Here is a 24323-nt window from a genome sequence, read left to right on the forward strand (position 1 = left end):
CCTGCAGAGGGGGAGGAGGAAGGTGCTGAGCTCAGTAACTGGAAGTGTGAGAAGTCTGTATGACAGACGGCAGAAGAAATGGTACATGGCCCTGTGCTCTAGTTGATGCTGCTCCTGAGTGGATTTTATATCACACAGAAGAATAAGGTTCTGCATAACATCTTATGAATAGTATTACATTTGTAATTTATCATTCAAGTTTATTTTTATCTTCATAAAATTGGCAAAGGAAAAATAGATGGCTATAATGTCATGGATGTTTGCTTAGGTGATTTTATCTGTCCTTTAGCCAGAGGGTACAAGTTAACAATTTTGAAACCCCTTTACCTCCAAAAACTCATTACACGAGTCTAACTATGAGAAAAATATAAACAAATCCCAAATGAGAGACATTCTGCACAGTACCTCACCAGTACTCCTCAAAACCGTCAAGGTCATCACAACAAGGAAAGTCTGAGAAAACGGTCACAACAAAGAGGAGCCTAAAGCCACACAAGTAAATGTAATGTGGTGTCCTGAATGGGGTCTTAGAACAAAAAAGAACATTAATGTTTGTGACAAATATACCTTGCTAACTAATATAAGATGTTAAAAATAGGGAAACTAGGTATGGGTGTATACAGAAACACTCTGCACTATCTTCACATTAGTTCTGAAAATCTTAAACTGTTCTAAAGCTAAAAGTTTATTACAAAAGAAAAGATCAAGGGCCAGTCTTCCTCAGCAAAAAAAGAGGAGAATTGGCAGATGTTAGCTCAGGGTAGATCTTCCTCACAAAAAAAAAAAAGAAAACATCGTTTGAGATTGTTAATTAGTTTCAAGAAGTTTATAGTTGAGACCACAGACAGACCTATCCCTTGACTGTTTTAGTCCCATAATTGGCCAGAATATATAAAACTTGGAACAAATTATGAATGAGTGTATTTAGCTTTCTGCCATTTAATGAAAGTAATAATAGCTTAGAAGTCCTGAGTAATATCTACAACAGTATTCTTTCCCATTCATTATTTGCATGGCTTCTCATTTAAGTTCTAAACTGATGAAATGTTATAACATTTAATAACTCAAAACTGAATACTTCTTTGATTAATCTTAGTAATTGTTGTACAATTTACTATTACAATTTACTTACTATTACTTATAATTTACTGTAAATTGGCAGTTAGATTATTTAAAGCTAATTTGTTTTCTCTTATTTCATTTTAGATGAATTAAATCATCTTGGGCATCCTGGTGAGTAATATAAACATAAAACATTAGTTTTAGATGGTTTTTTTTTCCCTTCTCCAAAGCCCTAGTACATACTTGTATGTTCTAGTTGTAGGTCCTTCTAGTTCTTCTATGTGAGCCGCCACCACGGCATGGCTGCTGCCAAATGAGTGGTGTGGTTCGGCGTCTGGGAACTGAACCTGGGCCGCTGAAGCGGAGCGTGCCAAACTTTTAACCACTAGGCGATCAGGCTGGCTCTAGTCTTAGACTTTTTTTTTTTTTTTTTTTGGTGAGGAAGATTAGCCCTGAGCTAACATCCACTGCCAATCCTCCTCTTTTTGCTGAGGAAGATTGGCCCTGGGCTAACATCCATGCCCATCTTCCTCTGCTTTTTTATATGTGGGATGCCTGCCAGAGCATAGCTTGATAAGCGATATGCTGGTCTGCGCCCAGGATCTGAACCCACGAGCCCCGGGGCCGCCGAAGCAGAGCACGTGAACCCAATCACTATGCCACCAGGCCAGCCCCTAGTTTTAGACTAAGTTATTGAATACAGTAACTTGAAGATACTGTAGATACTCTTTTGCTATAGTAGTACTAGTTACTTTTTTCCTTTGTTAAAATAATATCATAATTTAGGGTTGAAATTAGTACTTATATGAAATACAATTTCATCCAAGTGAAAATATTTAAAATATTCTAGATTGTAAGACTATAAGGGTAGAAAAGTAAGTATACTGAGACAACATAGAATATCAATTTTTTTTATCACTGTATATGATTCTGTGTCGTAAAAAGGCAGTTAATGGGGGAAGTGCCCATTTAATTTGAAATGACAAGAAGCAATCTTGGAAAGAGTTAACAGGGGTAACATTTCTGAAGTCGCCAGACCTCTGGAACCTTGTTCAAAGTTGCTCAATCATAGCACATATGCACTAGTTGGGTGGGGTGTCTTTATCTGAAGTAAAAGGTGTGTTAGTGGGGATAGTTGGCACCATACAGGTAAGTAGTTGATCAGTGACGGTAAAGAGACTGACACTTGCAGGAGTATTCATCATTCTTTGGCCAGTTTTAAACAGCACAGATTTCTGAACAAGCTAAGCTAAAGGGAAAGCCTTAACTGAGGTGAAAGACATAGTAATAGGATTCCATAAACAGAGGACCTCATCATAGGTTCTGGGCATCTGAAAGGCAGTCATGGGACCTGTGAATATATCTGAACATAAAACCTTACAGGAGTAGTCTAAGAAGGCAGTTACCTCTTTTAGTATTTATAGAGAGCCCTCTTATTTCTCGACACGTTATTTCTCATTATTTTAGCACCCTGACTAGATTGCTTAGTTTCTTGCCCATGTTAATAGACGTCTTATCATTGTGAGTGATGATTGGGCTGTGCTGATTACATGCAAGCAAATCAGGCAAACCAGAGGCCACTGTCACCAGCATGTCAGTCTTGCCAAACCAGCCTCGAGCTCAGGGGAAGCCTCAGTGAGACATGCTTCAAACCTCCAAACCTGTGTAGTGTCGGAGAACCGTCCTAGTAACATAGCTGGTTGTTTCTCTTGGTCTGGTTAGAATCCCCGTTTCCTAAATGGGTCTGCTATTTCTTGTGCTTCAGTGAACATTATGAAAAGTTATTTCAGGAAAACTTTTGCAAACAACCACCACTAATTAAACTTCTGAAATTTTCTTGGCGCCGTCTTTCATTGTATACTTACTCCTCAAGATTCAGAGACACCAAAAAATTTGAGTTTTAAAACGAATAAAATTTTTAATAAGTTTTTAATAGATATCAGTCAGTAGCATATAAATTATTAAAAATGCAAACAAAGTTACCCTGTCTATGGTAGAGACACATGACTGATTGAACTCCTGCATCTTCTCCCTCGTGGTCCTCGGGTGGGAGGTAGTGCATTTTATGTAGTATAGTCAAGGGCAAAGAGCATGGACTGTGGAATGAGATTTACTGGCTTGATAACTTGGGGCAAGTGACTTAATCTGTTTCTGCCTCAGATTCCTTATCTGTGTAATGGAGGTAATAATAGTATATACCTCATAGAGTAAAGTGAGGTTTATTTAAATCAGATTTATTTAAAGCACATAGAACAGTACCAGGCAAGCATTCAGTAAACCTTAAATACTCCTGCTGCTGTTTCTTACTGCCACCACCCACTGCTGTCAGATTGTAATTTCTACCTAGCACATTAAAGCTGGTTGGTTACCCGCAGCTGTGGCAATCAGTTACCAAAGGCATTCCCCTGCTCTGATTCTAACTCTGTCTGTCTAGGTGTATGTTTTTATCAAGAATCTGAAAATCTTAAAATCGTAAGTTAGCTATTAGAAACCACATTCTGTGTTTTAATGCCACTGATGTTATTGTTCATTGCTTCCGTGTATCTCTAAACCTGAAGACGTTTGTATCGTTGATAATAACATGTTATTTTTTTTTGCATTTTTATCTTTTTATAGATAATAAAGAACAAACAGCTGACCAACCTTTGGGTGAGTAGAGCTTTAAAATGGTTGCTCAAAGTGTAATTATGTAACTCTTTTATGATGATCATAAAGGGATTTAAGACATTTTAATTTGACAGCTTTTATAAAGATTTGAATAACGTTGAGACCAAATGGTTTATTTTGGATATTTGTAAAAAAAAATTATAGAACAGGAGGCTTAAAGAGATTATGAATTCAGTTTCTGGGACCAAGTCAGCTTCTGTGGAGTGTCGTTGTTTTGGCACCATGCAAACAAGTAAATATGTCAACAAAAAGAAACATGTATGCTACATAGAAGTGAAAAATGCTATCTCTTAGTCGGGTTACATTAGCAAAGCAACAGGGAGGTTGCAATAGCAGCTCTGCATTTTGAAGGATGAATAAGAGGTGGACCTTCCAGGCGGAGGGAGCATGAAATCCTAAACACAACATTGTAGAGAAATGAGACAGTGAGTTGAATTTGGGGAGCTGCAGGTAACACACAGTGCTCTAGAGCATAAAGAGAATGAGGCTAGAGAAGTAGGGTGAGACCAGATCTTGAGGAGTCCCATTTCTCAGGCAAGCCATTGGAAGGGAACTTTGATAAAGGAGTGCATGAGATTTGTCTCTCTGAGAGGCCAGTCTTATATCTGTGTAGAAAGTTAACTGGAGGGAGACGATGTTTTAGTTAGGCGAAAAATTAAGAGACTGTTGCAATAGTCTAGATAAGAAGTCGTGAGAATCTAAACTAGGGTGGTACCAATGAGAATGCAGAAGACAGAACAAATTCAGGAGATCTTTAGATGATGGAATCAGTAAGCTGTTTTTGTCACCTTGCTTTAGGTTCTAAAAAATAGAGAGGAATCACCATGCCTGCTAGGATTCTTGCTTGGAGCACTAGGTGGATGGTGATATAGCCCATTGCGTTAGAGAACACAGAATCAAAAGCGAGATTCAGAGAATAGATGACGATCAGTTTGCTGTCTAATCTGTTTGAGATATTTGTGTCACATCTAGGTGAAGATATACAGCAGGCAGTTGTGTACATGGATCTGGAACTCTAAGGAGAGGCCAGGGTTGGAGGTACAGTTAATGAGCATCATCAGCGTAGACATGGAAGTTAAAACCAACGGGTAGCATACATGAGCTTGCTACAGGCCATAGAGAAAAGGGCACAGACTGGCTAACCTTGTGTTAGCATTTTTTTTAACAATTAAAATCAGTTGTCACTGATCAGATATTATATAACATTCGTATTTCTAGGTTGTTTTGGAAAGTGCTAGCTGTCAATTGTGGCTAAATAGTAGCTTCCCTTTTAAAAGGGGCATGTGCTCCCCTGTTCTCCTGTTATGAACATTCGGTCTACTTCACTCTTTCACTCCCTCTCCCCTCCCCTCCTTCCCGACGTGGTCTTGCCATGTGGCTAAATTTCTTTACGTGGTGGCTGATCCCAAAAACGGAAGCTGTCAGTCTTCTTGAGGTTTAGACCCAGAACTTGCAGAGTGTACACCACATTCTATTGTTCAGAGAGAATCACAGGGCAGCCCAGATTTTGGGGTAGGGGCCAGGGGCTGGGGTAAGGATGACCACACTAGGTGAGGGCAAGGATACGGTGGTTCGTTGGGGCCGTCCTTTACCGAAGCTGGAAAGGTAGGCATGAACTAAAATGTGAATGGCTTCATTTGCCAGACTAAGGAGCTTGGCCTTCATTTTGTAGGACATAGAGGTTAAAAGATTTTATATATGAGACCATTAAGACTATATTTTCAACCAGATTTGATGCTAATTTTCAATTTTTGATAGATGGCCAAAGATTTTTTATTTAACGAATACTTATATAGCACTTAATATGTGCCAGGCCCTTTTCCAAGTGCTTATGAATATTAATTCATTTTGGGTGAGATAAGATGAGTAACATACTATTAGAATGATTACACATGGAATTAATGCTGTAACACTGTACCAGTTTTTAAAGAATACATGGCATTAAGCTTTGGAAGATGTCTAGGATCATGTAGTTAAAATATCTTTCTGAAGTGGTTTTATTCTATTGCTTAATCACTGGCGTTTGTTTCTTTTTTCCAATGAATGGTTTGTGTTCAAGAAATTGTGGGTGGCTCTTACAGTAAATGTTTTTCTACAGAAAATTTCTTCCATTTATTTTATCACTTGAAAACGATCATAAGTTGCTTATATAGTTGCTATTTTGAAGTTTTCTTTGATTCTTCACTCTTATCTCCTCAACTTCGGATTTTACAGTTTCTTTCTCTGTCATATCTCTGAAGTCTGACTTTTCCTTTCTCTTTCTACAACTAAGTCCTGGAATGAGTCTTTGTCATCTCTTATTTTGACCACTGCAGTCTGCTTCTCTCTTCTCAATCCACCCCAGTTCGTCTGTAATTCAGGGAAGTATTTTACAAGTAGATTGGGCAAGGTAAGATTTACTTAGCCATCACCTTTATTACCATTGAACTGCAGAAAATGCTCTAAGACATTTTAGGAACTAGCTGTTAAAAATTATCATTGGGGAATAAGTTTTGAAGAGTTATGGTCAATTATTGATAGATACATTTTAAGCCACATAGTTCTCAAATTGTTGAACCCTTGCATTCTGTAAACTATACCAAGGGTTCTTTCCAAATAGATACCAAAACCAATGAATAAAGAATTGATATTAGCAGAAGCATGCTTAGTTTGATAACTAGCTTTTTTTCTCCAAAGACCCCAATGATTTTTTTCTATTACATTCTTTATAATTGTTATCTGCTGCTTAGTCTAGGATATATATTAGAATTAAATTATCATAATATTCTATTAAAAAAAACCCACTATAAGTTATAAACACTTTACTATCTGATAACTTGGGGAGCCCCATGATTTGGACTACAGTGGTGTAAGCCAGAGACACAGTCTCTTACTTCCCCTCACTTAGAAGTAGATTGAACTGAGTCCATCAGTGTATTGCGGTTAGGTCTGAATTCTGATAGGGTTGATGGGCTCATGAAAAAGTGCACTGAAAATTTTCTTTCTGTGGATTAGCCAGCTAACAGTCTTGCTATATAGTGAGTACTTTGGTGTAAGGCTACAAATCTGGTTTATTGAAGAAGAAACTTTAAAAAAAAGGGAGATATAAGCAGTATTAAATTTTGTACTGTCTCCTATTGAAATCTATCTTGAATATTCTCAACTTTTTCATTGAGTTTTAGGACTAAAGATAGTTTAATAGAAGCTTTATGTCTGAATCCTTATATATTAAATAGTCTTGATAATTGGCCTTTTCTTTTGGATAAAAGAAGAGATTATCATTTGTATAGGACTTGAACTGACTTTTGTTGAATTAGAAATGTGGCTTAAGTATCATTTTATTTTTTTCTAAAATGTGAATACTCATAAGAATAGGCAATTTGCAAGAAATCTCTAAAAATGTAAATATAGAAGAAAGATACTATGACATAAAAGTATTGAGACTTTTCACAAAGTAGGGTTTTCTGCCACTTTGAAAGAGTCACATTCTTTGAATTGGTGCTAGTTTTTCTCCAGACCTGTTTAACACTAGACATTGTGTTCTGTGGAAAGAGAAGAAATTTCACCCAAGAGAGTTTTGGTGGAGTTTAATCAACTTAATGATTTAAAACATCTGAAATTCTCTTACGTATTGCAGACAAGTCAGCATTGTGATTATTTGTGCTTGTTTAAATTTCATAAGAGTAGCATTCATAATAATTTATAAACAAACTACTTAGCAGCACTTTGTGACAGAGGTTGGTCACCTAGTCCTGGCCTGTGTCGGAAGGAGGTAGCCTGCAATCATACCCAGTGTGGCTCTTCAGCCAGTGGGCCAGTGCTGCCAGATGCTCCTGTTACACCTTCTCTGCCCACTGGTGTCTCCATCATGGATTTATACCGTAACATGTGCTGCACACACCCCACTGCCAGTCCCCAGGGAAAACGTCATAACAGTTTCCTATTGTCATGGCACGGTCTCAAGTCTTTAACCTTTAACTCCACCCCAGACTAGCAAAGGTGCAATTTTGAAAACCTCTTAAGCACTAAGCTATGTCCAGCCTTCCTCAGCTGTTTTTGGACAACCTCTACACCTGATTAAGCCAGCGGGTACTTTTTAAGGCATGAGTGTGGGTCCTTTTGCCCCTTAAAAACAGAAAAATTCTTTGTATGAGAACACATCTTTGAGCAAAGTCTCAGTGCATGAAGGTCAGAAAAATAAACTGTTAAGATATTCATTCAAAAAGTCTTCACTGATCCCTAAGGTGGCCGCATCTCCCCCGAACAGAGGAGATTTTTTTTAAAGAAGCTAAGAGGAGGGCCGGCCCCGTGTCTTAGCGGTTAAGTGCGCTCGCTCCGCTGCTGGTGGCCTGGGTTCGGATCCTGGGTGCGCACCGACGCACCGTTTCTCCGGCCATGCTGAGGCCGCGTCCCACATACAGCAACTAGAAGGATGTGCAGCTATGATGTACAACCATCTACTGGGGCTTTGGGGAGAAAAAGTAAATAAATAAAATTAAAAAAAAAAAGAAGCTAAGAGGAGACAGTACATCAACTGAAAAAATACAGATGCAGTACTCGCCAAGTTCCTGCCTCTGTCCTCTTGGGTATTTCCCTTGACTTGCTCTGATGTGATTCCTCCTATCCCTCTTTTTGGTATTTCTTTTGTTTTTAGCCTCTTCCATTGTCAGCAAAACAGAACCTTCTAATTTAATGGGAAACCAATTCCAAACCTTCCTTGTTAAACTTGCTTGACAAGTCTAGCTGAATATTATATTTTTTACTTTTGTTGTAGCTCGATAAAAATATTACTTTAATATTTGTTACCATTTTGCTTCATATATAGCTATTAAATAGCCTTTGCCTGTTCAAAAGTATCAATAAGTTTAATTTCAGTTGTTTGATATGTTAGCCTCTATACAGTAGAGTATATTGGTCTACTACATAAAGTGAAAATTCTTTTTTTTTTTTTATTTTATTTTTTGTGTGTGTGAGGAAGATCAGCCCTGAGCTAACATCCATGCTAATCCTGCTCTTTATGCTGAGGAAGACCAGCTCTGAGCTAACGTCTATTGCCAATCCTCCTCCTTTTTTTTTTTTCCCCCCCAAAGCCCCAGGAGATAGTTGTATGTCATAGCTGCACATCCTTCTAGTTGCTGCATGTGGGACGTGGCCTCAGCGTGGCCGGAGAAGCGGTGCATCGGTGCGCGTCCGGGATCCGAACCCGGGCCGCCAGCGGTGGAGCGCGTGCACTTAACCGCTAAGCCACGGGGCCAGCCCTAAAGTGAAAATTCTAAGGTGAAATTAAATAATAATGAAATCTCATTTGTAAAGTCTACTTTTTATTATAATGATACTATTTCCATAGGTTTTATTTTAATCTTTATATCTGCCTTTAAATCCCTCTCCCCCTGCTTTTTTTTAACAGCAAAGGACAAGGTTGCTCTTTTGATAGGAAATATGAATTACTGGGAGCACCCCAAGCTTAAAGCTCCTTTGGTGGATGTGTATGAATTGACCAACTTGTTGCGACAGCTAGATTTCAAAGTTGTTTCGCTGTTGGATCTTACTGAATACGAGATGCGTAATGCTGTGGATGAATTTTTACTACTTCTAGACAAAGGAGTATATGGTAAGATATTTATAATCTTTGTTTTTATAATTATTCACTATTCTTTTCATTGTACAAGTTAGGTTAAGAGTTAAAAGCCAGAGGAAGGTATAATAAACACATCGTTGAATTGAAGAGTTTTATTCTTCTTATAAAAAAAGATAGATTGGATCTTCATTCCATAGATCCACATGAATAGCTAATTAGCTTAATATCTTTACTTTCGTGTATCTTATTTTGTCAAAACAATATTGTCGTTATTAGAATTCTTATCTACCTTATGTGATTTTATTTTTTGTTGACAAGAGCTACAGTATAGTAAAGCTCGATGACCAAATGGCAAATTGTATACTAAAATAGGTAAACTACCACTGTGTGTGTGTGTGTGTGTGTTTGGAGTATAAAAGGTTGTAACCGAATGTACATTCTGTATATTTGTGTTCTTTTTCTAACTACTGCACTACTATATTTCCTGATCTTTTAATGGGAACTAGAATTTAACAAGGAAATGTTGGTGAATGAGGCATATGAAAACAATTTTTAAACTGATGTTCTATACAGATATGGTAAGATGGACCTCCACAAAAATTTTAACAGGAAATTTTTAGTGATTTTTCTCATTCTTGCTTTTAAATATGTTAAGAACACTACATATAGGGTAAAGATTTTTTAGAGAGACAGAATATGCTGTGAGTAGTAGGCAATTTCTTTGGTAATTTATTTCTTTTAATGATTATAACCACAAATGTAGGAAGGCCGGCTGTTGAGCTCATTTGAGCCGTATGTCACAGGGTTGTGCTTACCATGATATTGTGCAATAACATTTGACTGCCAGGAAAGTGACATTTTCAGATCTGTTGTTAGGCATGCCAGTGGGATGGCATCATCCCATGACAAAAAAGCATCAATTTGGCTTCCATATCTTTCAAATTATTTTACTTCAATAATTTCTAAATTTAGCTGTTGGTTTATAATTAGGTTGATATGAGGAGGCAAGCTTGGTGGAATTGCTATTGGGTCTCAAAGGAGTATTTGTAATAGAAGGAAAACAGTTCTTTTCGAGATTTAACACATTACTGTATATGGGATGGGAGAGAGTCTTAAAGTCTTATTTAAATGAGTTTCCTCTTAAATAATAAGGATTACAGTTGTAACACAAATGAGTCAACAAAGTAAATACCTCAAATTTGGGATTTCAATATTATGTTGATGTTGTAATAACATAATCTTGCTTATGAGTGATTATGAGTGATGACTCTGGGTGAATCCATTCATTTTTCTTATGATACTATGATAGAATATACAATACAAATGTGCCGCTTGGTAATTGGTTTATATTTTTAGTCTAGAATAAGGTGGTGGTTTGATTATTTTTATATTATGTAATTTATCTAAGTTTTTAAAGTGCCTAGATGGCTTACGCAGGAAAAGACTTGTAAAACTTCACTAAAAGTAATGATGTAAAAGGAAAAAGTGTTAACCAATTTAGGTTTTTGGATTGCTGAAGTATTTTGAGAGAGCGAATTATATGAAGAATTATGTACTTGATTATTTATTCTCATTTCTTATTGACGTTGTTACCTTGGCTTTAAGACCTTTGTTTGGCTTTTTACATCAAAACTTTTTTTTTTTGTGAGGAAGATCAGCCCTGAGCTAACATCCATGCCAATCCTCCTCTTTTTATTTTTATTTTTTTGCTGAGGACAACCGGCTCTGAGCTAACATCTATTGCCCATCCTCCTCCTTTTTTTTTTCCCCCTTTTTCTCCCCAAAGCCCCAGTAGGTAGTTGTATGTCATAGCTGCACATCCTGCTAGTTGCTGTACGTGGGACACCACCTCAGCATGGCCGGAGAAGCAGTGCGTCGGTGCGCGCCTGGGATCCGAACCCGGGCTGCCAGTAGCGCAGTGTGCGCTCTTAACCGCTAAGCCACGGGGCCGGCCCCTCAAAACTTTTAATTGCCCCTGCAAAGTAGAGAACCAGAAATATTAAAAAGTTGTGGTGAGAAGGGTTCAGCTTTATGCTGAAGCTTTGCCCCAGTATAAAAACATCATCTTGGAATATGGAATGAAGAGGCATATTAAAGCAAAATGGCAGCTTAAGAAAGCTAGAAAGTTTTTAAAATCCTACTGATTCATGTCTTAACAGGGTGGCTGCATTATATTTTGAAGTACTGTGACTATTCTAAACATCAGACACATCTACATTACATGTAAGTGTGGTACAGCTTGAGGGTGTAGAGGGCATTTCTCCAGGACTGATAGCCCCAGGTGACTAGTGCTACTTTGCGGGTAGGGGAGGCGGAGGCAGAGCATAGGAATTTCAGCATGAACAACTTCAGATATGGAAAACATAGGCACCCTTTTATATTGTATTGCCTGTGGGTTTATAAAAGAAGCAAAAATTGCAATGGAACAGAAAATAATTAATTCACTTTTTAAACATATATAAACATAAAAAACATGATCTAAGAACAGAAATAACTGACTTAGCCTACATGTCCTTGAAGATAAATAGGGATAAAGATTTTCAGTTACCTTACATAGATAGCCACAATAGAAAGTAACAATTTGGCCTGTTATCTACCCTACCCAATGCCTTTCTACATTCATCACTGGCTGCAACTTAGCTGTGCTTATGTGGAGAAGAATATTAGAGGAGTCTGGTCAGAGGATGGCAAAGCCTTATTTACTCTAGAGGAGTCGTTCTGTCCAGTGTAGCTCAGTGGTTAAGTGGTGGGCCTCAGAGTAAGCTATCCCGGCTTCAACACTCTGGCTTTTCTGCTTTCTAGCTGTGTGACTATGACCAAGTTATTTAACTTTTCTAAGCAAAAAAGGATTTATAAAGTGGATAGACTTAACTTAATGAGGTGGTTACAGAATAAATAAGGTAAAATAATTATCCCTGTGCCTGACATGCTGAAAGTGCTCAAAATATTGTAGCTATTATTATTGTAACTTCCTGAATTCAACTTTTCCTTCATCTTTAGATGGGGAATTTGAACTAGGTAGCACTCCACTTCAGGCCTCAAGTAGAGAAAGAAACCTAGCTTTCATATGTTTTTGTGTTTTAAGGTTCAGCCTGAGATTTCATTTGAAAAAAAGAAGGGGTTTTTAAAGTGACAGTGTAGCGAAGCCATGAAAAACCAGTACACTGACAGTTTTTATTTTCTGCGAGTGAAGTTAACTAGAAAGCCAGCAGTAGATTATAAAGAGACAATATAATATAGCACTATGGTTAATCTGGTTTTTAGCATCCAAATTCTGTTTCTATCACTTATTAGTCTCTGAATTTGGATAAACTGTTAAACCTCTCAGTGTCTCAGTTTTTACATCTGTGAAAGAGAGATGATAATATTACCCACCTTGTTACAAGACATGTGTTATGAGGGTTGTGTGAGGTAAGCCATAAGTGCAGTGCTTTCTTCAAACAGTGCCTGGCACATAATAAGAGCTATGTAGCTCGATGGTGATGATGGTAGTGGTGGTGGATGTTGCAATCAGAGCACTGTGCCAGGTGCACTGCAGCTTGATTCAAGTGGGAGTCTTCCATTTAAACGATTATTTTCTCTGTAAACAAAAATACATACCTGTGGGCCGGCCCTGTGGCTTAGTGGTTAAGTGCGCGTGCTCCGCTACTGGCGACCCGGGTTCGGATCCCGGGCGCGCACCGACACGGCTTGTCCAGCCATGCTGAGGCCACGTCCCACATACAGCAACTAGAAGGATGTGCAACTATGACATACAACTATCTACTGGGGCTTTGGGGGAAAAAAAGGAGGAGGGTTGGCAATAGATGTTAGCTCAGAGCCAGTCTTCCTCAGCAAAAAAAAAGAGGAGGATTAGCATTTATGTTAGCTCAGGTATGATCTTCCTCACAAAAAATAAATAAATAAATAAATAAATACCTGTGACAAACTATATTCTTGGAATTCATATTCCCAAGAAATAAAATTCCCTAAAGATCTAATTTATGGGATTATATTTCTAACCACATAAATTCTTTGTCATTTATAAAGATATCTATTTTGTCCTTTTGTCCTTATTAAATTAATAAGCAGTACTAGAGATGGAATTTTTAAAATACGATTTGATCTAGTTTATTTTACATAAAAATGCTTAATCTCTTGCAATATAATTTGGATGTAGACTTTGATACGAAATGCTTACACTTTTCATAAATCATTTTGGGATGGAGAAAAGATATTTTTTTTTGTAAGTGCCTTAATTTCAGTTATGGACCACACTTAGCTTTCACTGGATGAAGGGGGCTAACCCTTCCCTTGAAGTTGCTCCTTCTTCCAAGTCAAGTCTTGCTAGAGCCAGACATGTTAAGTGATAAAATAGAAGCAATACCCAAGCTTTCTGGTTGGCTGTCTCTAATATCAGTTGTAGAAATGGTACCATTTCTACTGAAAATCAGAACCTTCATAGAAAGATCTCCAGATCTACCTCTGTCCTAATCAGTTTTCATTGTTAATTTAATACATTCAATAAATATTTACTGAGTTCGTATTATATCTATAGCCCAGATAAGGAGTATCTAGGTGTTGAGGGACATATAGAAAAGAACATGATGCATATGCTTAAGAAAATTGTAAGTCCCTTTGTATAATGAGGAAAAAAATGCGCTATATATATGAAGTCTAAACACCTATCAGCTATATGATTTTAAGTAAATCATTTAATCTTTTTAAATTTAATTTTCTCGGGCTGGCCCTGTGGCTTAGCGGTTAAGTGCACGCGCTCCGCTGCTGGCGGCCCGGGTTCGGATCCCGGGCGTGCACCGCTTCTCCGGCCATGCTGAGGCCGCGTCCCGCATACAGCAACTAGAAGGATGTGCAACTATGACATACAACTATCTACTGGGGCTTTGGGGGAAAAAAAAATAAATAAAATTATAATTTTCTCATTTATAAAATAGGGGTAGAAATCATTTTACAAATTGTGATATGGATTAAAGTCAGATTGTGTATATGAAGGTGCTTTGAAAACCATGAAAATGCTATACAAATGTTTAAGATTAATGTCTTTATTATAATTTTTTATCAGAGAAATTAAATAATCATAGGCCGTAAAATGTCAGTAAAAGCCAGTATATGATTAAGTGTCCAAGAGTGCTGCTGCAGGATTTCACAGTAGGAGAGACTGAAGTGTGTTAGAAAGCTAGAAACTGGTGTCAACTTGCCGAGAGTTCTAAACTTGAGATAACCCTTGAGGATTGGTTATGATTTGTGTAGATAGAAAGGAGATAGAGTAACTTGAGCAGGGCTGTGGAGGTTAAAAATAAGCATACCTTGCTCTGGAAGCAGTAAAGAGACTGTTGGGGAATAGAATCATATTTTGAATACTTGATAGAGGAGTACAAATTTTATCTTTTAAAGTGTACAATTCAGTGGTTTTTAGTATATTCACAGTGTTGCATCAATCACCTAATTCCAGAACATTTTCATCACCCCAAAAAGAAACCCCAAATCCATTATCCATTAGCAAACCCCATATCCATAACCCCATATCCATTAACCCTATATCCATCCTTTTTACCCTAAACCCCTGGCAACAACAAATCTGTTTTCCCTCTCTATGGATTTGCCTATTTGAGACATTTCATAGAAATGGAATCATTCCATATGTGTCCTTTTGTGTCCGGCTTCTTACATTTAGCATAATATTTTCAACGTTCATCCACTAATGTTATAGCATTATTTTTATGGCTGGATAACCTTCCATTGTATGGATATACCACATTTTTGTTTATCCATTTTTCAGCAGATGGACATTTATGTTGTTTCCATTTTTTGGGTGTTATGAATAATGCTGCCATCAACATTTGTGTACACGTTCTTGTGTAGACACATGTTTTCAGTTCTCTTGGGTATATATCTTGGAGCGGAATTGCTGGGTCATATGATAATTCTAAGTTTAACTTTTGGAGGAACTGCCTAACTCGTTCCGAAGTGCCTGTACTATTGTATATTCCCACCAGAAATAAATGAGGTTTCCAGTTTCTCTACATCCTTGCCAACACTTTTTATTGCCTTTCTGATTATAGCCATCCTAGTAAGTGCAAAGCGGTATCTCATTGTTTTGTTTTGCATTTCCCTCATGGCTAATGACGTTGAGCAGCTTTTCATGTGTTTATTTGCCATTTGTATATCCTCTTTGGAGAAATGTTTATTCATATCCTTTGCTCATTTTTTAATTGAGTTGTCTTTTTATTACTGAATTGAAGAGTTTTTATATATTCTGTATACAAGTTGTCCTTATAGATATATGATTTGCACGTTTTCTTGTGGATTGTCTTTCCACTTACTTGATCTTCATTGCTTAGTGAATTAAATCCACTCCCGTTGTCATGATTTTCAAAACACTCCCTATCTGTGCACTCTCTCTTTGATTTACAACGATAATTTAATTCCTTGCCAGGCTAGTCTCCTTTCTGTTAGCTGTCACTCCAGTTCCAAGCCTTGTTTGTTTCTGTTCTGCCTGCCTATAATGGACCTTGCTCTCTCTCTGCCTTTCCAGATTGTACCCGTTCTCTCAAGACCATCCATTACTGCCTCACCTCACACTGATATTCCTCTCTGCACTTTATTCATTTTCATACAGGGTGGCGCTAATCACATAATTTATGGTATTTAATTATATGTTGGCTTTCTTTGTTGTTTAACAACATGAGCGTGCCTGAAGGAGTTGCAAGATCCTCGGGGCCAGGAACTTTGTCTTCCATTTCCTTTTCGTTCCCTCAGTAGCTACATGATAATACTCAGGGCACACACGAGGTATAGAATAAACCCCCACTGAATTAATAGGTGTGTCCATTTTGTCATTTTTTACCTGAAATGTTACATAAGAAAGAACCATTTTTCTCATTAAATAGTAGTTCAAGAAAAGTAGAGGACCTGGATTCTGTCTTCTAGGACCAAATGAAGCAAGTTTTCTTTAGTATTCAAAGCTGCATTCTCTGCTAGGAGTTGGGCTATAACAACAAAGGATTAGGGCTTTTTTGGTCCCTATCTAAATGCTTTTTTACTATTAATTTTGGCATACCATATAAAGATGTCATTATATCCAGAATATTGAGAGAGCAAAATTAGTGGGCTCTAAAGATTGCATGCTTAGCAGAATATGTCTTCTCAAATATTTCTATCAAATATTTTTGTGAGGAAGCCCACACTAATTTTCTTTGTTATTTTTTTGCAGCCAGAAGAAACTTCTTTTCAAGAAAGTGTTTAGAGTTGTGTGGGCCAGTTTTTATGATATCATTTCTCAGTAAAGAAATAGTAACTCATGTATTAAATACTAAAACTAACCCAAATTTTAGATTATTAATTTAAGAGACTCTAGATGGAAAATTAATAATATTTATATCTCACAACAAAAAGAAGAAATAATCCATAAAATCATATTTCCCCTCTCTGCTTAGAAAAAGCTACATTTATATTTTATAACCATTACTAATAGCATATGGAAATGCCTATGGAATTTCTTAAACACTTGATATTGCAGTTGCTGTTTATCTGAATTGTGTTTATTTATTCATCTGTTAAATTCTTACGAAGCTCCTGCTCTGTGTCGGGAATACCCAGATAATGTAAGACTGCCCTGGTCTCGTAGAGGAGACAAATGAGTCAGCAAAGAAGTCCGTAGCCTTTTTCTTGTTTATACATGATGAGATAAAATTGCACTCCATATTATACCATTAGTTACAAATGTATTACTTCTATGAATAAAGGTAAACTTCAGGACAGCATCTTGATGTTGGCTTACAATAGAATACTTAAATGAAGACTATTGCCAAAATAACTTTAATGCAAATTTAGTTAACATTGACTGTATTTATAATTGGGTATCTCTTAAATAAGCTCGCATTAACTTGAAGAAAATAAAAGTCATGGTTTTTTTCAAAGAGTGCTACATACCTGTTCAGAGTGCAATTTAGAATTAACTTTTACCTCTTTTTTTCCTTTTCAGGATTATTATATTATGCAGGACATGGTTATGAAAACTTTGGGAACAGCTTTATGGTCCCTGTTGATGCTCCAAATCCATATAGGTCTGAAAATTGTCTCTGTGTACAAAATATACTGAAATTGATGCAAGAAAAAGAGACTGGACTCAATGTGTTCTTGTTGGATATGTGTAGGAAAAGGTAAACTGTCTAATCTTTATTAAACAAAGCTTGTTGGAGTTAATTAAATATCAACCTTGACAAATTAAATCTAATGCAAATCTGTGATTGCTGAGAACCACTTCAGTTTGTGAATTTTAGATTATAGATTGAAACTGATTAAGAAGAAAACTAGAGGAAAATATATTTTCTCTATGTGTATTTAGTTTTAACTTTTTTCGTATTTGCTATAGAGCAAAAGTGAAGAGCTAGAGGGCATGGGTATTACTCAGACTACAAAAGACACAGCTCTTCAGCTACCTTTAGACGCCTCTGATGATCACTGCAATTGCTCCTCCAGGAATCAACAGAAACAACACCCACAGAGTTGGGGCCTCTGGTCACCCTAGTCACTTCTGGTCTTGCAGACATAGAAAGTTTAGCTGAGCCAGATTTTTGAAGGTTTGGATCTTGTTTGTCTGCCACTGTGTTACTACAGAATAGAACCGATGATGATTCCTCTCACATTTACAATTTTTTTCTTGCTGAGCATTTACCAATCAAAATCCAATGCCAGCGTTCAAATGTAACTCCAGTTTTAAAGCCAACAAGAGAAAAAGATGTGACTGCTGTCTCAACAGTGTAGGAGCCCTGGATTATTTTTGGTAAATATGTAGCTGACTAAAGGAATTTTGAATCTATAATTTTAAATTATGTGTAATAGAATAGTGCCATACAATTTTCGTTATATTATTATTTGTGCTCTTGTAAGAATATTGTTTAACTTTTCATATTTGTATCTGTCCTTCTCCTCTCCTGCCTTTTAAATAGAAATGACTACGATGATACCATTCCAATCTTGGATGCACTAAAAGTCACTGCCAATATTGTGTTTGGATATGCCACGTAAGAAAATTTTATGTTTATTTTGGTGATTCCTTCATTCTTCGATGACTTCTCTTTGATTGTAGATTAGAGGCCTAGAAATATTCATTGACATCCAGGCATAAATTTGCCTCCTTGATATTCTCGATAAAAAATTTTTTAAATAACTGACTTTAGCACTTTATATCTTGGCATCTTTTTTTACTAAGCGCCAGAGCATTTGGTTCTTGTTTAAAGATTAACTCTGACCACGATGTCATCTGAAAGGCAGGGGAGTGAACGAGGCTCATTAGTATTTATGGAAGCCTCATGTGGCACGTGTTTGCTTTTTAAAAAATTTCTTTCTTTTTGCTATTTTTAAGGTGTCAAGGAGCAGAAGCTTTTGAAATCCAGCATTCTGGATTGGCAAATGGAATCTTCATGAAATTTTTAAAAGATAGATTATTAGAAGACAAGAAAATTACTGTGTTACTGGATGAAGTTGCAGAAGGTAAAATAAAAAATAAAGAGAAAGCTACTCAGGGTTCTCTGTTTGGTAATTATTCTGTTTGGTAATTATTACTCGGTACTCTTTCCTACTGTTATTGCACAGGTTTGGAATTAGTGTTTATTTTCTCAGACAATTCTTTTATATAATGTTCAGCCGCACTCCTGTTTCCTTCCTTCCTTCCCTATTGACTTAGCTCCGTGCTATCTGTGCAGCATTACTTGAACTACAGGGCTGACCCGGACATGATTGTGAAATAAATGAAGCAGAAATTTTGAGGCCCTGGCGGAAAAAGGGGTTCATTTTTTTCTTGATGAACTTAGTGGTTTTAAAATTCTGCTTTAAGGACATGACCCTAGAGGTCTAACACCAGGTCTTCCATTTCCTTCCATTCCTTTCCTCGCCTGCCCCGTATAATGCTGCACTCATGTCAGGTACTGAATAAGTACATATTACATCAACAGATTCACGTCGGTTTTTTGAAATACCATTTTATAAGCCATATCAGAAAGAAGGCACTTCTTTTGCCATCTGGCTCACTGGAAAATGGAGTTTCATGGATGTTCCAAAGATGGCAGCTTGAGTACAAAGTATCTGAGTGTTTTATTAACAGCTGTTAGTCATATTTGCTTATTTTCGTGTTTTTAGCAGTGTAGATCTTTTAGCTGGATCACTTGACTTGACCTCTTTCCCGTTTAACATAGACAGCCAGGGCTCTGGACCTCCTTCTTCAACCAGAGAAGTTCTGCTTTTGTCTGTTGTAGATATTGGTCTTACGTTTAAGCTTTCATTTGAAGAAAAGATCCTTCTGCTTAAAAAAACAAAATTAAAGCCTTTGGAGTATGTCACTTATTTTCAGACTGAGATCTATGAAGGTGCTTCAGAAACTCGAACATGTTTTATTCTAATTTTATTTATTTATTTATTTATTTTTAGTGAGGAAGATCAGCCCTGAGCTAACATCCATGCCAATCCTCCTCTTTTTGCTGAGGAAGACCAGCCGTGAGCTAACAGCTATTGCCAGTCCTCCTCCCTTTTTTCCCTGTTTCTCCCCAAAGCCCCAGTAGATAGTTGTATGTCATAGCTGCACATCCTTCTAGTTGCTGTATGTGGGACACCGCCCCAGCATGGCCGGACAAGTGGTGCGTCAGTGGGCACCTGGGATCCAAACCCAGGCCGCCAGTAGCGGAGCGTGGGCACTTAACTGTAATTTTATTTATTTTTATTAGCCATTTTTTTAATACCATAGCAAAACACCTTGACTAATAAAAAAAAGCTTTTTCTCCCAGCTTTGAACTTTTTTTTTTTTTTTTTTGGTGAGGGAAGAGTGGCCCTGAGCTAGCGTCTGCTGCCGGTCTTCCTCTTTTTGCTTGAGGAAGATTGTTGCTGAGCTAATATCTGGGCCAGTCTTCCTCTCTTTCGTATGTGGGAAGCTGCCACAGCATGGCTTGATGAGTGGTGTGTATGTCCACACCCAGGATCTGAACCCGCAAACCTTGGGCTGCCAAAGTGGAATGTGCGAACTTAACCACACCACCACCGGGCTGGCCTGTAAACACTTTTTTAAACATTTTATAAGGGGTTTTTTTTTGGTATTTTAATATATAAATACAGAAACCTATTTTGCATGGGCTGATGCCACGTGTGAACATCAGTGGCTAAAATGTTATCAAGCAGACATGCGTGAAAACAGAGGTTGCTGCACATGTTCCTTTAATAAGTCTTTGTCTAAGTTTTCTAGATAAAAAATTCACAAGAGTCTAAGAAAACAGTCAAGCATTTTTGCAGGACACTGTGATTGTTAAATCCTCTGAACTGACCAGAACCAGGAGGGAAGAGGGGAGAAGAAACAAGAATGGAGGGGGAGAAGGTCCTTGATGGGTTGTTTTTTGGCAATGAGGTCAAGCTATCAGGGTGCTGGGCCGGCCCCGTGGCTTAGCGGTTAAGTGCATGCACTCCGCTGCTGGCGGCCTGGGTTTGGATCCCGGGGGCGCACTGACGCATTGCTTCTCCGGCCATGCTGAGGCCGCATCCCATATACAGCAACTAAGAAGGATGTGCAGCTATGACATAGAACTATCTACTGGGGCTTTGGGGGGAAAAATAAATAAATAAAAATTTAAAAAGATATCAGGATGCCAAGGGGAGAAAAGTGCACAACCAAGCCAGAAAAATTGAAAAAAAAAAAAAAAACCAAGGCAGAGCAGCTGGTGATGGAGAGGGCTGACGGGGGCATGGGGCACAGGATGGCGTGTTCTCATGCCATCAGAACGCGTTCAACGAGAACCTGGCTCTGTTCGTTTCTGTCACTGAGTGGGTTCTAGCTGGGCAGCAGACAGCAATCTGTAAACATCACGAGGGAAAACACCAGTTGACACTAGACTTTTTGGTTTTGGGGGATTTTTTTATTATTTTTTTTTTGTAAACACTTTAGAGACAGACCCACAGTGCCTTTCAAAGGTGAAAAAGGAAATGCCCTTTCCCTCCTGGGATGAGGGATGAGGAGGAGGATAGTGGTTGATTCTTTTCTCTCTCAAATTCACTCTCATCCAATTTGGTGTCCTCAAGGAGAAAGGGAGAACACTCTCTGGAAATCAATGCAGAAGGGATGCCCTGTTCCCACTGGTGTCCCCAGCTCAGCTCTGCCCCAGTGTCCAATGCTTCTTCTCAGGAACAGGGGCTGGCTGTCCCTGGGAAAGGAGTCAGCAAGCAAGCCCAGCAGGGTCAGTCCACGAGGTGTTCTGGACAAGATCTGTTCACTTCAAACCAGGAGTCTATGTAACTTCTGTTAGATAAATGCACGGGCAGGGCAGCCTGGCCATCATGTCCCCCTGAAGCAGCTCCTCCGGGCAGATCACACACTCACCTGCATCTTTAGTCAGCATGTCATCGTTGTAGGAGAGGCGAAGTTTGCTCAGACACATTATAAAGTGCATTTCCATCTCATCGGAAACCACAGAGTTGGAGCAAATGAGGCACTTGAAACCTGGCTCTGAGGGTCACTCCCAATTTTATTTTTTAAAATATAATTTAGCTATTTTAAAACTTAATAAAAAGCATCAGTTCACCTATATATGATATACACCAAGTTGTGGCAATGATGGCATCCCAATATGTGCTTTGAGTTTATATTTGAACTTATGGATTATTTTTATTTTATTGTATATATGTTAATTTATTTTTTATCTTGTATATGGTATTAGATATTCAGATCTTCTGGAATACTTAATTAAAAAGTACTCAGGAAAAAAAGTATTCAGAGATCATAAGCCAAGCAGTTGAAGGGAAAAACCACCTTTCCAGGTTCGGTTGTGTGCAAGTGAAACAAAATATGAAATAAATTAGTTGCTGTTATAAATGGCTACAGCTGTTTATCTATAACCCTAGATTTTAATTTTTGTATTACTCCAGACAGCCTTATTGTTAAGTTGATTGAAATTGCAAAATAAATGCTCACCTATCTAATTCTGCCAGTATGGCATTTAAGGTACCCGAAAACCATCTTGCTATATAAACTCCAAGACCTGCTAGAAAAAAACGTTTATTTAATTAGTACATTAGTTATTTTTAATGAAATAAGTACCTTTGAACATAATGCTGACAGTTTTTATCCTGAAAGAATGTTTAACATGAATCTAAGACCTTGACAGTAACCTACATCTAATTATATGTTCCCTCTATCTCTTTCCCTGCCCTGTCTTACATGGTAACCATCATTCTAAATCTTGTCATTCCCTTGATTTGCTTCTTATGTAGTTTTATTGAGTTTATGTATATCTGCAAAGAATATGTATATTTTTTAGTTGTTCTTAACTTTATAAAAAGATATGCTCTGTGTAGTCTTTTTGGACCTGAATTTTTTCAATTAATATTATATTGCTAAGATTGATCCATATGGTTACATGACTGTAGTTCATTCATTTTGACTGCTATATAATGTTCTACTTTGCAAACATGCTACAGTTTTTTCAGGTGCTCTGTTGATGGGCATTTGAGTTACATCTGGTTTTTTGCTATTGTGAACAGTGCTGTTATAACATTCTCTCACGTGTCTCCTGGAGTATGTATGCAAAAGTTTCTTTGGGATATAAATCTAGGATTTGGAATTACTGAGTCATGAGATATTTCAGTATTCAGTTTTAAGAGAGAATGCCAGACTGTTTTTGCAAAGTGGTTGCACCAATCTACACTTACCCCCTCCCCCATAATATGCAAGAGATGGTGTAAATCTCCACTCTTTTCATTTTTGCCAAATGATGTTAAATAGTATTTCATTGTGGTCTTGATTTGTGTTTTCCTGATTATTAGTGATTTGAACATCTGTTCATGTTTTTAGTGGTAATGTGCATATCCTCTTACGTGAAAATCTTTTCATGTCTTTTGCCTATTTTTCTATCATGGTGTTTTTGCTTCTCACTGATTTAGAGGAATTCTGATATGTTCTTGATGTCATACTAGGACCTCTGAGACATTATTAAATAGAAGTAGTAGTGGTAGACATCTTTGCCTTATTTCTGATTTTAAAGGGAATGCTTCTAATGTTTGCACATTTAGAATAACTAGATTTTATAAATCCAATCTGACAGTCTTTGCCTTTAAACTAGAAAATTTAGTTCAATTACATTTATTGTGGGCTTTTTGTATGTGTTTTAACCATTTACTTTTTTTGATTCGGCTCATTCTTCCTTTTTCATCTTTTTAAAAAACTTGATTTCTATTATCTTCTCTCCTGTAACAGTATAATAATTTTAGCATACACCCACAACCCTTGGACTCCCTCCTCAACCCCAAATATGTTGATGTAACTTAGACTTAATTCTCTATTGCTATATTCCTCCCTCCCTCTCTCTCTCTCTCTGTCTATATCTCTCTCTCTCTCTGACCTTGCTATTGTTGAAAGACAGCAAACACATTTGGAATCTTTTTTTCTGAATAAAAGGGATAAGTTTCAATTTTATGTCTTTTTTTCCCAGGTAAGTAACTACTTTCCCAAAATCAGATATTACACTTCATTTTTATTAACTTATTATTTGTTAATAATATATACAGAAATAGGATCATAAACTGTAATTTATTCATACAAAAAAGTATGTTTTGATAAATTTAAATTGAGATTTATCAGTATTCCAAAGTCTCTAAGTAAGCCATGTTGAGTGAAAATAGCACATCACAATAGCACATAACATTTTTAAGTTCAAAACCTAAAACATTGACACATACTATTTACTAATACCTACACATGAGTAAAAATTAAAATATGTATGGGAATATCCACAGTACATTGGGTAATGGTTACTTTGAGTTGGGGGAGGGCAGTGGTGGTGCTTTAACCGTGTTGGTGGTTTTAACACATTATTTCCTTTTTTAAAAATCTGAGGTAAAGAGACAGCATGATATTTTACCTCTCTCATAGATGTGTCGTCATTTGTTTATTGTTAATGTATTTCTCAACAGAGTATAGACGTAAAATTATCATGACTGCCCTTTCAGTAAAGAAATATACTTTCAGCTCCTTGTGAATTTCAAGGCTTAGAATATTAGGCAT

The 24323-nt window shown here is 37.2% G+C and overlaps 1 protein-coding gene across 3 annotated transcripts in view; it reads left to right on the forward strand.

Moving 5' to 3' along the window:
* Positions 1-24323, forward strand: part of MALT1 (MALT1 paracaspase) — a 57120-nt gene that overhangs the window by 26644 nt on the left and 6153 nt on the right. For all 3 annotated transcript variants that reach the window (XM_058557235.1, XM_058557236.1, XM_058557237.1), the window contains 6 exons: positions 1207-1233; positions 3679-3711; positions 9116-9319; positions 17271-17448; positions 18238-18312; positions 18654-18781. In XM_058557235.1, the coding sequence (XP_058413218.1) occupies positions 1207-1233; positions 3679-3711; positions 9116-9319; positions 17271-17448; positions 18238-18312; positions 18654-18781 (645 nt within the window). The remainder of the gene's footprint in view (positions 1-1206; positions 1234-3678; positions 3712-9115; positions 9320-17270; positions 17449-18237; positions 18313-18653; positions 18782-24323) is intronic.

Source organism: Diceros bicornis, chromosome 16 (genome assembly GCF_020826845.1).
Source record: "Diceros bicornis minor isolate mBicDic1 chromosome 16, mDicBic1.mat.cur, whole genome shotgun sequence".
In the NCBI taxonomy this organism is placed as follows: Eukaryota; Metazoa; Chordata; class Mammalia; order Perissodactyla; family Rhinocerotidae; genus Diceros; species Diceros bicornis.